At 36.5% G+C, this 14,250-nt stretch overlaps 1 protein-coding gene across 1 annotated transcript in view; it reads left to right on the plus strand.

The window, feature by feature from the left end:
- Positions 1-14,250, plus strand: part of LOC134647819 (dual specificity calcium/calmodulin-dependent 3',5'-cyclic nucleotide phosphodiesterase 1) — a 253,094-nt gene that overhangs the window by 169,669 nt on the left and 69,175 nt on the right. Inside the window, exon 3 of the mRNA XM_063502145.1 lies at positions 10,206-10,292. Within this exon, the coding sequence (XP_063358215.1) occupies positions 10,206-10,292 (87 nt within the window). The remainder of the gene's footprint in view (positions 1-10,205; positions 10,293-14,250) is intronic.

A 14,250-nucleotide genomic window follows, 5' to 3' on the forward strand; every position in this document is an offset into this window, starting at 1 on the left:
ACACACGTATGGGTTTGATGAAAAAAATTTTTTTGAGTTTCAGTTCTAAGTATGGAGAACCCCCAAAAAATTTTTTTTTTCTATTTTTGTGTGAAAATCTTAATGCGGTTCACAGAATACATCTACTTACCAAGTTTCAACAGTATAGTTCTTATAGTTTCGGAAAAAAGTGGCTGTGACATACGGACAGACAGACAGACAGACAGACATGACGAATCTATAAGGGTTCCGTTTTTGCCATTTGGCTACGGAACCCTAAAAATGGGAGCTAGCTCGGCGCCGGATGGTACGATGGTAGGCAGGCCCAGAAGGCTGGTGGCGTTGCCGCGCTGAATTGATTCGGTTATATTGTGTTTTTTGAAAAACAAATTATAGCCAGCCTTTTATGAATGTAGTAGGATACCTTTGGGTATCTGGGAGCACGGCAGTGCCCCCGCCAAGTCGAGCGCGAAGCAACCACTGCCGTACCATCCTTTACTGGAACCATTTCGCCGCATTTTCAGACCCCTATTTGAGAACCTCTGGATAAGACCAGAACGCAGAAATTTTCGTCATCCAGTAAGCTATAATCACATACTTAAAATCCAAAATTTCAAGTCTGTAGGTCATTTAGTTCCGAAGTTAAGCGAAAGCAAAGTTTCGCATTTATGACACTCACTCACTCACTCATGATCATCAGAATAGAACTAGTACTTCCCATAAACTCAGAGAGCTGAAATTTGGTACAGAGTTAGGGTTTAATGGCCACATAAAGGGAAAACCTAAAAATATTGCAATATCAGTCACGTTTTAAAGATCTAAGAACTGCATAAGTAAGTTTGTAATCCCATATAAATATATGATATTACAAAGTTACTGTTGCAGTTCCTACAAATAGTAGGTAAAGTAAAGGTACACTACCGTGTACGATGTGAATATGAATGAAGATGTGTTTAGTTATGATATGTGTATACATAGTATGGGTATGAGTACCCGAAAAGAAGGACTGCCTACAAGAAGAGATGAGATCCCATCAAAAACATTTACATGTAAAAAAAGGTGCAAGTCTCGCAACGCTTTTACTACAAAAAAGTTTTGAGATGTAATGTGAAACCAAGTCGGTTATTTTAATCAGTGCCAGGGGGTGTTAAAACCGTATCAATAAGATATCTTTAATTTGTAATACATATAATGACTTGGCAATCGCACATAATGCTTTACTCGTACCGTACTCGTAAATATGTGTAATGCTCAAACTGCAATTAGCGCTAGCGTTATGTTCAATTACAATTATTTTTAATAGGTGACGATGATCCTTTTGACATTATGCAGCCGTGCCTTTGCGATACCTTTGGGTATCGTGCTTTAAGCACACTAGCATCCCAACCCCTCCCTCTGCCGCAACTCTCCTTTGTAGTTTGAAATATGTCCCGGTTGACAGTTTAAGCTGGAAACAAATTATCGGACGCGGCTGACGGACGCGGCTGACGCGCGCGACGTAAAAGTGTGCACAGTCAGGAACATCCAGCGCGCCAGATTTCTGTCGGATGTCCGAAGGCTCAAGGTTACGTCCACGGCTTACCTCCGATAGTTTGCACAGTTCAGTGTATATTCATTATCTAGATACCCATAAGTCGCGGCTGTGAGCCGCGTCCGTCAAGCCGCATCCGATAATTTGTTTCCAGCTTTATTTTTATCGAACGAGCGAGCGAAGCGAAGCGAAGTTCTTACATTCGACTTGGGACACGCGGCTGGCTAGGGGCACGTCCCGGCATTTCGATGTTTTTAAGCTGAACTATCAGAGGATAGTTTGATACACAATAACTTAAGTAAATTTGTTCTAATTTAAATGAAATTGGGTAAACGTGTAGTTGAGGGCATTATATTTTAGTCATTATATTATGAGCAGGCTCGATCAAGGGGTTATTGAGCTAGAAGAGCTTAGAAGGCTAAAAAGCAATTTTAGAGGGGTCTTGCTATTCTGGACACATTTTTTGCAAGAAAGTATGGTCGAGTTTGGTATCAAATGAAAGTGCTCGGCTTACACATTTTTTTTTATTATCCATTTTTAAAATACAGTTCTATGCGAAACGCGAGTTCTCAGTTCGGGGCGAACTACTAGTTATAATTTGTTTGTCTTCCCCATACAAAAAACCGAAACAAATGGCGAGGCCGAATCGTTGAGCAAGAAAGTAAATTAGTTTTAAATTGGCTTAAAACTTAATACTTATTAAGAGGATAGCAGACGACCGTTTCTCCATACATCTCCGTCAATGGGAACTACGTGTGTATGGAGAAACGGTGGTAGTCCCCTTTCGTCTTGAGCTTAAAACTTATTATAAATTAGTTTTATTACAAATGAATTTTAACGATGTAGTAGAGTGCATACTTATTTTACTAGCATACTTACTTATTTTTAGGGTTCCGTAGCCAAATGGCAAAAAACGGAACCCTTATGGATTCGTCATGTCTGTCTGTCCGTCTGTCTGTCCGTCCGTATGTCACAGCCACTTTTTTCCGAAACTATAATACTATTGGAACTTGGTAAGTAGATGTATTCTGTAACTTCTAAAATAAGAGAATTCCATGTAAACTTCCACCGAAAATTGGTTTGAACGAGATGTAGTAAATAGTTTTTTTTTAAAACGTCATAAATCCCCTACGGAACCCTTCATGGGCGAGTCCGACTCGCACTTGGCTGCTTTTTCTTGTGATGGCGTTTACAGCTGTCACCTTATGTAACCAGTGCGTCGGTTCAATTGGAATTTAATTACAAAATGGAGATATAATTTGGATTATGTTCATGTCAGAAATGAATTAGAGTAATCAGGGATGCTTTAAATTTCGAATTAATGTTTAATTCCGTTTGTAATTACATTTGAATGGAACGTGCATACCTTTCAAAATTTACGTGATCATTCTGCGGCTTTGATACTGTACTCGTTATACACGTGTTTTCAGTACAGTCGGCATCAATAGAAGCGGATCAAATAACGCCAATACCTAGTATCTGCCACCCTGGAATACTTTATCAAATAGAGATATATATCTACAGTTAGACTATAAAAGTATCTGTTATAGTCTAACTGTTCTACATATCTATATTTCTTTTTTGAAGTGAAAACTTCTTTAGCGGCGCTGTGCACTTTTTGACGTGGGGAAAAAATGTTAAACTCGAGACAGCGTAAGACGATCACGTGACCGTAAGATTTACATGGCCACTCATTTAGATGGCATTTAAATCAATAATGAAAAACTCAATGACATTACATGAAAAACTCTTACATGTAATGTCATTGAGTTTTTCTTTATTGATTTAAATGCCATCTAGTGAGTTTCGCTCTAACTGGTATCAATATAACTCGAGTACCTACTAACAGTGATGTGCTTAGGGGTTTCAAGTAATTAACGCTAACGCTAGATGGCGTTAACCTCAATTATACAAAGTGCATTTTGCACTAGTCATTGAGTTTTCACTTCTGCCGTCACTCCCTGAGTGCAACCCGTTGTTTTATTTTAAGCTGTTAAAATGCGTTTGACGCTTAGTCTGATCCGCTACTTTTTATTGCTGACTGTGCATATAGTGCGAAAAATACTATTCAAAATTTCCTTTTTAATGCTAATTGAAATATTGTTTGTTACAGGTAAACACCAGATTCATACAACAAACACTTTCCTTTCTTTTTCGTAAGTAAACAAGATTCATTCTTGATCATCTTCTTCATTTATGTTTTACTGAGAATTCCTTATTATAACTTCAGAAGAAATGGGATCAAACTCTGTTGAGTACTTAAACCTATTGTTTTTCAAGGTAAATATTTGTGTGAATCTTGCTGAATGTTCAAATCATATAGCTACCTTGTGAGGGACAAGCTTATTCAGAAACGTAAAGTATTCAATATCACTAAAGGACGCTCGAACATTTTAGTTAGTGCGAAGAACAGCAATCTTCTCCCACAGTAAAACTCGAAATATAATTATGTAAAACACATTGCCATAACGTTTTTAGCGAACCAGGCTAGTGGCATTTTATGTTACCTAATTGTGAAAATAATTGCAATTTATGAATGTATTGTAATTGACATTGTTATGTGAATCTATAGGGAGGTCATAAAAGTGTGGTATACTTTATATGTATATATAAGTATACCACACTTTTATGACCTCCCTCCACATTAACTGTCCTGCGTACTGTGGTGCAAATGACTTGCCTCAGTATACAATGTTCCTATTTTTAAAATGATGTTTATTGCATCCCTTTCACGTCAATTTATTTTCAAAACTAATAAGAATTTAAGCATAAAATTTCAGTGACAGGTAAATAAGGATATTTTTATCATAAACAAAATGTTGAACACCAAACATTTTAAAAGGATCACTTGTCTTAGCCTATTACGGTCTGTCCATTTCTGTTCGTAATGACTCTTGGTGGCTAGACCAAGAGAGAGAGAGAAATAGAACTTGTATCATATTTTACTATACTGAATACGTCTCTAGAATAATCCTTTCTAAAGTTGTCCGAGATACAAACTCGCGTTTGCTTTTCCACTGTTTGCACTATTGCTCAAAAGTCAGTCTTCTGTATAGTCTCTTATGCGCATAGCTGAAGCTTCAATGTTATTTCGTAGGATCTTGCAACGTATGTCCATGCCTTGTTAAGCCGGGTCCAGACATTTGTAACGTGTAATGTAAGATTACGTGTAATATAGCGTCAATGTGTGGACGGCACTGCGAGTGCCTTTGTGTTCGCGCTAAAAACCGACAGCAGAGCGTTACATGTAATGCTTTTAGTGCCGTCCACACGCAGAATTCGTGTTATAGCTGGTCAACCAAATCTTGTCAGTAAAAAAAGGCGCGAAATTCAAATTTTCTATAGGACGACATCCCTTCGCGCCTACATTTTTCAAATTTGCCGCCTTTTTCTACTGTCAAGATCTGGTTGACCAAGTATACATTACACGATGGATTACATTACACATTACACCCGCCTGGTCCCGGCTTTAACCACCTCTTACTCGTGAATGTTTTTTTTTTACTTCAGTTCCATTTCTAAACTATAACTGACAGTGGCATGTAAAATACTTCTATTTTATCAATAAAAGTTTAATTGATTGATTGATTGTGGCACGGAATGAGTAGTTAATGGTTATAAACAAACATTGGATTTCAGGGGGCAAACAGGTTGGGAGTTCCTATACCTACCGATGAACACAATAATCGATACTTTTTCCAAATGGCAACATTTAATGACAGGTACCCTGTAGGTACCTGTCATTAAATTTTGCCCCCAATATCCTAGATGTCTGCTTCTTAGTTATATATAAAGTGATACATATAGGAACAGACAAGTCATGGGCACTCTAATGATTGCCGTAGTAAGTACAGCGTGTCTGATGTGTGCCACTTTTCAATAATTGCTCATTGTTACCGTGACATCGTAACAAATTCTTTCCAATATAAAAATTCAATCGTGTCCTTTATACATCCATGCAATTCTTTTATATGAAATATTGTTTTCGCAATTCTGATATGAAATGTATCAGATAAAGCCGACAACGTCGGGGGCAGGCAATTTGTTTCGCATCGGTGGTCCAATGTTTCAATAGAATTGAGTTTCGGTTTCCCGGTCTGAAACTATATCTAGTATCTAAAGTCATTTTGAGCATTTAAACCGCTTAGCACTTCTGCTGGTGGAATAGAAATTTCCTCAGATTCCGGAAATAGTGGTATCAAACCACGGGCACAAAATAAATAATAGTACTAAGTACAGAAGACTCACTCTCTAACAAAACGCGTCTGTTACGATCAGCACAGATATGGCCGCTAGGTGGCGACAGCGCCACGCGCGGCTTACGGCTTTCCCCAAAATTGGGGCCGAACGGATGTACTTTTAGCTACCTGTAGCAAAGCGACGAAATCGCGGAGTGAGACACGCCTGCCAGGGGGCCCAATTCGACTTAACAATTTAATATAGTTTTGATCTTGTTTTGATATTATCGAAGGGAAAATGAGTTTGTGACTGGTCTAATTTGATTACGATATTTGCTTCATAGATAAGTTCGAACGAGCCATAACTAGAAGCCACAAAAAATTTTACTAAGCCACTATTTAATTAACTCGCTAAAGGAAAACAGAATTTTGAATGCTTCAAAACTCAATCTATTCAAAAGTTATGTAGTTGTCTTAATTGAAATAGTGCAACTAAATATCTAGAGGTAGTAGAATTAAAGTTTTATTATCATCTAATTTAGTTTCTTTCGTAAACTGTAAAAAATATTTATTGTTGACTCCAAAAAGATATTTGAGAATTTAATGAAATAACGTAACTTTCCAAAATATTAAAAATGTAATATCCTTATAAAAAATGTTATAATGTCACTTTCCAAGTTTTCATGAATTTCAAACTTTTTATCTCCTACCCTGACTTTTTCGATTCAAGTTTTAAGGGACAAGACAAAGGATTCATGTCAATGATTATCGTCAAAAGACTTACGTCCTTATTATTATTATAACAGAGTTCAATATTCTACCTTAAAGCAACCCAACGGATCACAAAGTTTGCCATTCTTTAGGTCTTGAATATTAAAAAGTTTTATAGATCATCGCGCGCAGATGTAGTTTGAGTCTAATGTGAAGTTACAAACAGTTGAAATTCCTTGTAAATCATAATCGTAGACAATATCTACCATATAAGCTTGGGACTTCAAAGTTTTCACACTTGAGAATTAGGTACAGAGTACATATTGAGTATGTTTGCATTTGGTAAACGTGCTATAGCTCATTGTGTATGTACCTACATGAAATAGCTGATCACATTATGACTTTATGATATGACGTGATCAGATTAATGATTAATTTATGTTTAACAATAAAAACATAAAAGTTCCTATGACGCATTCTGGTCGACTTAAATTAGAAATATAATATATGGCCCAACGATAGGTATGGCGAATTCTACAACAGACTATTACGAAATTTACATTACATTGGTACAACCTTCATGATTAAACAATTAACGTGCCCCGTGTTGTCATAATTTACAAATAGGATTTGAGAAAAAGGGTAGGCTGTGCTTTTTAACATTAAATTAAAAAGTAAAACGATCAGGGATCAAATAGTTGTTCATTTAAGGTACCTTAATACGACGATGGTGTTTATTTCTGCAACGGGAAAAATCGCGTTGTGCATACAGCACCTTTCGTTTGTCCTTCGATTTTATTCCTGAAATAAAATCTTTTCATAAAGTACAACTAATATCACATATCTCAATATTCGGTTCTGACATAGTTTCTATTAGTTTCAAATTGAACTTTCTCCATTTCGCTGACTCTTTGAACAAGGATTTCGCGACTCGTTTGTGGGGAGTTTCGGGCTTAAACTATAAATAAATACCTCCTGAAAGGAGTCAGGCACTATTGTTTTTTATTATTGATGACGAATTGAATGGTCCTTCATATTTTTAGATAAATATACTTAAAATTAACGGTGATAAGACCACTGCTAACGGTATTTCTGTAAAGACCATCCCACCAAAAACATTTTCATGTAAAATGTTGCCAAGACGAAACCATAAGGCTCGCACTGACAAAAAGTTATCAGATCTCTTGTAGAGCCAAGCTTCTAACTCTACAAGCCCTAACTTCACAAACTCTACACCTTAGTCAAAATATGTGGCTTGACCGTTTCGCTACTGTCACATGGACGTAAGGTGAAAAATGTATTCACTATTCATTATTTTTTATAATACAATAGTTCTTGGAGTAACGAAACGGCCAAGCCACATATTTTGACTAAGGTGTAGAGTTTGTGAAGTTAGGGCTTGTAGAGTTAGAAGCTTGGCTCTACAAGAGATCTGATAACTTTTTGTCAGTGCGAGCCTTATGGTTTCGTCTTGGCAACATTTTACATGAAAATGTTTTTGGTGGGATTTCACTTCTTTTTGTAAGTTGCTTCCATCCCCTAATTTAAAGGGTTGCGCGTGTGATTTAAGGTACTATTAAAAATCCTGAAATACGTACCTCGGGGCATCTTTTATACAATCTGCTTTTTACTGATTCCCCATACAAACTTCAACCCTCCTTTTCCCCTAACGCCCTTTTCCATCCCCTTTTCACCCTTACGGGGTGATTTTGGGGTTGAAAACTATTCAATGCCATTCCCCATTACAAAAACTATCTACATACCAAATTTCAACTAAATCGGTTCAGCGGTTATTGCTTTCCCATACAAAATTCCACCCCCCTTTTCCCCCCTTAGGGGCAAAAAATTTCAAGTTTTTGAATTATTTTGTTGTTTGTGTACTAATACTATCTTACATACCAAATTTCAGCTTTCTAGGACTTCAGGAAGTACCCTAGAGGTTTTGATGATCAACAGTGAGTGAGTCAGTGACGAAATTGGGGTTTTTTAGATATGAATAAAATCTTACGTATAAGAGCTATGCAATTGAAATTTTTTATGTTTAATAAGTCCACTATTGACATCATATCCCGAGAATTTTGTTTATCTGGTATAATCCAAACCCAAGTTATGAGGGTTCAAAAAAACGACGAAGCGCTTCGAGAAAAGGTAGGTAGTGCCCTTGCGCTTCGCTTTGCTCGTCTTGGCGGGGGCACTACCGTGCCCCCAGATATGCACACCCTACCTATAGTTCCTTAAAGTTAAAAAGAGAGAATTTTAAATGCAACTGACAGAAATATTAAAAGATACTTTTAATAATAGTAATTTAGCAAAATATTAAATAAATATTTGCCATTTGGTGCCTGAAAATGACACATTTTCATAATGAAACAATTGACAATTGAGCAAAAGCCACTGATTCATTTTATCAGTAACATTTCCATGACGCGATATTCGGATCATTTTCTGTTGTTGTTTGATTACCGCTGAGCCTACACTTAATTTAAGAATTAAATAATTTATATTTTTTTTATCAATATCAGAGCTAACAAAATTCATTACCAAACCCCGTTATCAATTTATTGAAAATCAGGGTTGGCAAAAGTATTTCCCGTAGGTAATCCTAACTTCGCCGTTGGTGCCCAACTTCGCCCAGGTAAAATAATAATTTTACCAATAAATATTGAATTTACAATAAAAAGCACAAAAATAGTGTAAGTAAAAAAAGTTTCAAATAACCCATCTTCGCCTATCGTCCTCAACTTCGCCTTATCATTCTTTTATTATGCAAATTATAGATTTCAAATCCTAAATGTTGAATACGCCCATGAATCTCATGATAGGTAATTTGTTGCGGAATTAAAATTGTATGCTAGATGACATAATCATGTAATAACTTACAGGCGAATTTAGGGTAAGTATTTTTCGCCTGCCTGTAACATTGATAATTTGATACAAAACTCAATAATAAGTACATCGTCATGGGAAAATTGATGAAAATCTAAAACTACTCTGTGGGAAAATGTTGATTCGTGTGATCCGTTTTCATTTCTGTTGAGTGTATTTGAACTGAAATGGCACGTGTAGGTTGTTCGTAGTAGTTCGTACGATATGCGATATTATGTTTGCTCTCAAGAAACTTTAGATTCGACTGAGAAAGTTTATAGTTTTAGGGCAAAGTTAGACAGACTGAGATTTATTTTATAAAATGAAATTTAAATCAACTTTTGAATGGTATCCCGTGGAGCGCCCTAATATCACACGTGTGATACTAACTCAATTTGGATCGTAGCGACTCAGTATCAGACGTGTGTTACTACAGATCAATATGGGTCAAATTGCTTTGCATCAATTAGTTGTATTGTATGATGGTCGTTTGACGGGGTATATGACGGTTTATCTACTGTTTTAACCTGTAGTATGTAGTCCTGTAGTAAAATTGCATTTGTCTTGGCTACTTGTGATGTCTGGGTAGCTAGAGGGTATATACTACTACTATAGGTACTAATATATAGGTATACCTCTATTAGTATATGCAGTTGTTCCACTGCCGACGACAAGCGAGTGTTTTATTTACGGGCTCTTATGGCGGTGGCGGTAGTCAACGATCATCTATCAATATATGCAATATATGCATGTTAAATATCCACTTAGGTACGTATCAAACGTATTTTTAGGGCGTATATAGAGGGGTAATTACTTATTTTGTAATTACTTACCAATTATCACAACCCACCTCTAATAATACTCTTGAAAATGTAACCTTATCTTCCCACACCCCATCCAATATGTACCCTGTGTTAATGTCCATATGGTTGGTGTTGCAGTGGCGAGTCCGCCGGGCGGCGCGGGCGCACCGCGGGAGGAGGTGCCGCGCCCCCCTCCGCCCCCCGCACCGCGCAACGGCACCCCTAGTAAGCACGGTCTTTTAGGAACAGGTGGTTATCATGATGTTGTCAAAGTTGGTCCGTAATTTGTACTTAAAATGTTTTCTCAAAAAAGAATACTTACATACTATAAAGTCTTTTAGAAAATTTCATTATAAAATTAAACTACCATTATTTATTATTTAACTTAAACAAAACGTAGTAGGTATCTGGAAAGGTTCATACTGCCGTATTCGAACTTCAAGATATTCACAAGAGACCACACGTATTAGATCCATTCTAGATACGTTATAGTTTAGATTTTAACTAGTTCTGTTTTGCAGTGTAATTCGGGCAACCAATGTCACTTTTACGATAGATCATGTTAGATATCTATTAGATGTGAATTAGATCTATAAGTAATATCTTTTATTACAAAATCCGAATCGGGCCCATATATTATAGCTGGAAACAGGTTTGCTCTAATTCTACTAAGCAATATTTCTTCTCAACATAGAGACGTGTAGGGGACCTAGCGATATTCTAAAAGGGCTATTGTTTGCGTTTGAGAGATTATATACTTACAGTCAGTCAGGAAAATTACGACTACGAGGAAAATTAAATTGATCTGTTCATACAACTTCGACTTGTCAATCATCATCATCTTCCTCGCGTTGTCCCGGCATTTTTGCCACAGCTCATGGGAGCCTGGGGTCCGCTTGGCAACTAATCCCAGTAATTGGCGTGGGCACTAGTTTTTACGGAAGCGACTGCCATCTGACCTTCCAACCCAGAGGGTAAACTAGGCCCGTATTGGGATTAGTCCGGTTTCCTCACGATGTTTTCCTTCGCCGAAAAGCGAACTGGTAAATATCAAATGATATTTCGTACATAAGTTCCGCAGAACCTAAACTTTGTCAATTTGTAGAAAAAAAAAGCGAAAATCATGATGGCCACCTACTACGTGCACGTTATACTGCCGCATAATTACCTCTCCTCTGATCTTGCACTTTTGCATTCGCAACCTTAAACCTTATGATTTCGTGTTTTATATTGTTTCGATTGTGAATTATATGTTTTTTTTTTCATTCTATGGTAGATTTTGATGTTTTGATGGGAGTGAATAAAATTAAACACATGTCAATGAAGTTTCAGTGTCCAAAGAAAACATTTTCTTCATCTGACCTGTCCTGTAAAGCCATGGAATAATCAAATTATTAGCCAAACCGTAGAATTATTCTGATAGAACTTCTCATCAAAGATTATTAACCCCTGGAGCGCCCCAGAATTACCGTAGTATGGAACTCCTATACTAGTTACTAGCACACGTGTCTTGTTAGGGCGCTCCACGGGTAAAAAAAAGTAAATATGTAAGGCATAATTAAGATAAATATAATCCCTTCAATGGAACGCGTAAACTATAGGTAGCTTTTGTTTTTGATAATAATGCAAATGAAAATGATTCATACGATGCTATTTTATACTCGTAGTTACAAACAATTCGTAACGAGAAGAAGACGCCTTTATTCAATCCCATCAAGGTCTTTAAAGTTTAAGAATATCTGATTTGACTATGCTTCACCGTAGCATGGCCATTTTTAATTTATCGATGTTGTCTTCTAACGGCCTAGCCACGACGTTGCGCGACTGGCTTCGGCTATGGCGACAACCATAGGTTGGAGCGAGACACAGCGATCAGACCTTTCGTACCCACCAATGGTTGTCGCCATAGCTGAAGCCAGTCGCGCAATGTCGTGGCCAGGCCTGGTAAGATATTGTTGCAGCAGCCATTGCAACGTTTTCTCAGTCCTTTATTGGCATGTTGATAAAAAAAAAATTATTTTTTGTTAAAAAGTGGCACTTTTTCTTCAAACACCTATTTGATTATTCGTCTATTTGATGTTCGAATAACGCTAGGGGGTCAATTTTCAAATAGGCATTTTTTGCTGTCCCACGGCTAAAACTCGAAGTCCATAGGACTTAAAGACTGGGTATGTATATATTTTCATTCAGTGTATTATAAACTTTAAAAATAATGTACAACTGTACCTTAAATATTATTTGTTTCTGACAAAATCGCATTTGAAAGTCCAAAAACGGCGAAATTTGCCGTTTTTCGCGTGTCCCAGTGGCGTTATAGCCCAATAAAAAAAAATCATAACTTTGGATCTAGGTCACGTATTATTAATAGCTTTATATTTTTATAAAGAGCATTTTCTAGAGAATTTATTGAATCATTTCGATAATTTAATGCGTTATTTAATAAAACAAGGGAAGCCTTTTTATCGTTGTCCCGCGCGGCACATGTTTTGTTATGACTTAAAGATACCACCCAAAATCTTCTTTGTCTTTTGAATAACGATTAGATTAACTTTACGATGCAATAGTGCGGTTAGTTGGGCATCTATCACCATTAAGTGTGCAAGCAGAAACAGTTTTATTTATGTAAAAACATGTAATAATCTCCTTCGATATATTTTGGTACGACTACAATGACATTTGTATGGACGCTTTATATGTTGGTACACAGTCGAAATAAAAATGTGTATTTCGTAATAATAGTTGCAAACATGGTGTTAGTTGCAAAAATAAATAAGTGAATCGGTTATATGGTGTAAGAAATTTCTCCAAAAAATATTATTGACGACATTTGTACGGCTATTTTGACCGTACAGATGTCGATTGTGCCATACAATGACGAAAAAATGCCATATACATGTCAAAAGCGCCTTAAAAATTGCTAAATAGTGCCATACAAATGTCGATCTTTTAACGTCCATATCTAGCTAACTATAAAAAGTAGAGTGGTGCCTCGTACAGTATATTTTTTGTTGTAAAGAATCCTTCCTAAATCGATGATTATAAATCTAAATTTCCAAAAATAAATAATTGCCATACAAATGTCGAAAAAACACCCTCTTCAAAAATTTTATTGACCCTGGGGATGACGGATATGCTGTTTTTAATTTTTGTTTAGAAAAAATACTGCGATTTGCCACGAGATCGAATATAGGTGATTTTATCATTCAAAACGACCGATTCTTCCACAAATAAAATACATAGGTACATACCTACTATCTATTATCTACTAATTTAATTTACTTCATTGTAATATGAGTAGCAATGTCTTTTATGAGTTTGTTACTTTGCTTTACAGTAAATATTATGGTGCTACATTACCGCACTAGCACATTACGTAACTATGTCGAAAAACTATGTGTGTGTACAGAAATCGCAAAACTTCTCGGATTCATTGTCCTATTATTTTCCCCGGCATAATCCGATCTCGGAAATTAACAATCAGGCCTTAATCTGCTGAGAGACAAAGGTACATTTTAACCGCGGGCTGAAAGCCTTGTGACTAGCAGAGATTATAATCTTGATAAGCTTTAAAAAGGGTCCAGGGGCAAAAATGCCTAGGAACAGCCTAAATACTGTGAATGTATTGTTAGAAGCTAATCTCTTATGTGAAATAAGTACCTAATTTCTGACATACGTTGCGCATATTTAATAAGTCCACTCATAGCTCATAGTACATTCTACGTACGTATTACATCTTCCGTTTGTATATTGCCAATGGTCTTAATAACAAAATTCTACTCTTAGAATTTTGAAACATATTAATTGACCGAGCAAAAGCGAATGTCTCCGTTTCAGTTTCGTTTCACATGTCGGAATGTTCACTTCGGGTCTCATTTCTCTACACGATTCTCGTGAAATTTTGTGAGCAGGGTCGATAATTAAATATCGATTATTTTTTTCAAAATGGTGGATCCACGAGGGATCAATATTATGATGAATCAATATAGGTATAATCTGTAATGTTCTATAGAACGGTCAACCATTTTTCTCTTAAACAGAAATCAATCATAAATCGTCATTTTTTACATTCTATTCATTCCAAAGAATACTTAAACGTTGTGTCCGTACTCCGTAGCCAATCAGAAAAGAAAATGAAAAGAGTACACGGCTTCTCACCCGATTGAAGTACACTAGAGGGTTCCAC

This window comes from Cydia amplana, chromosome 5 (genome assembly GCF_948474715.1).
Source record: "Cydia amplana chromosome 5, ilCydAmpl1.1, whole genome shotgun sequence".
Classification (NCBI taxonomy): Eukaryota; Metazoa; Arthropoda; class Insecta; order Lepidoptera; family Tortricidae; genus Cydia; species Cydia amplana.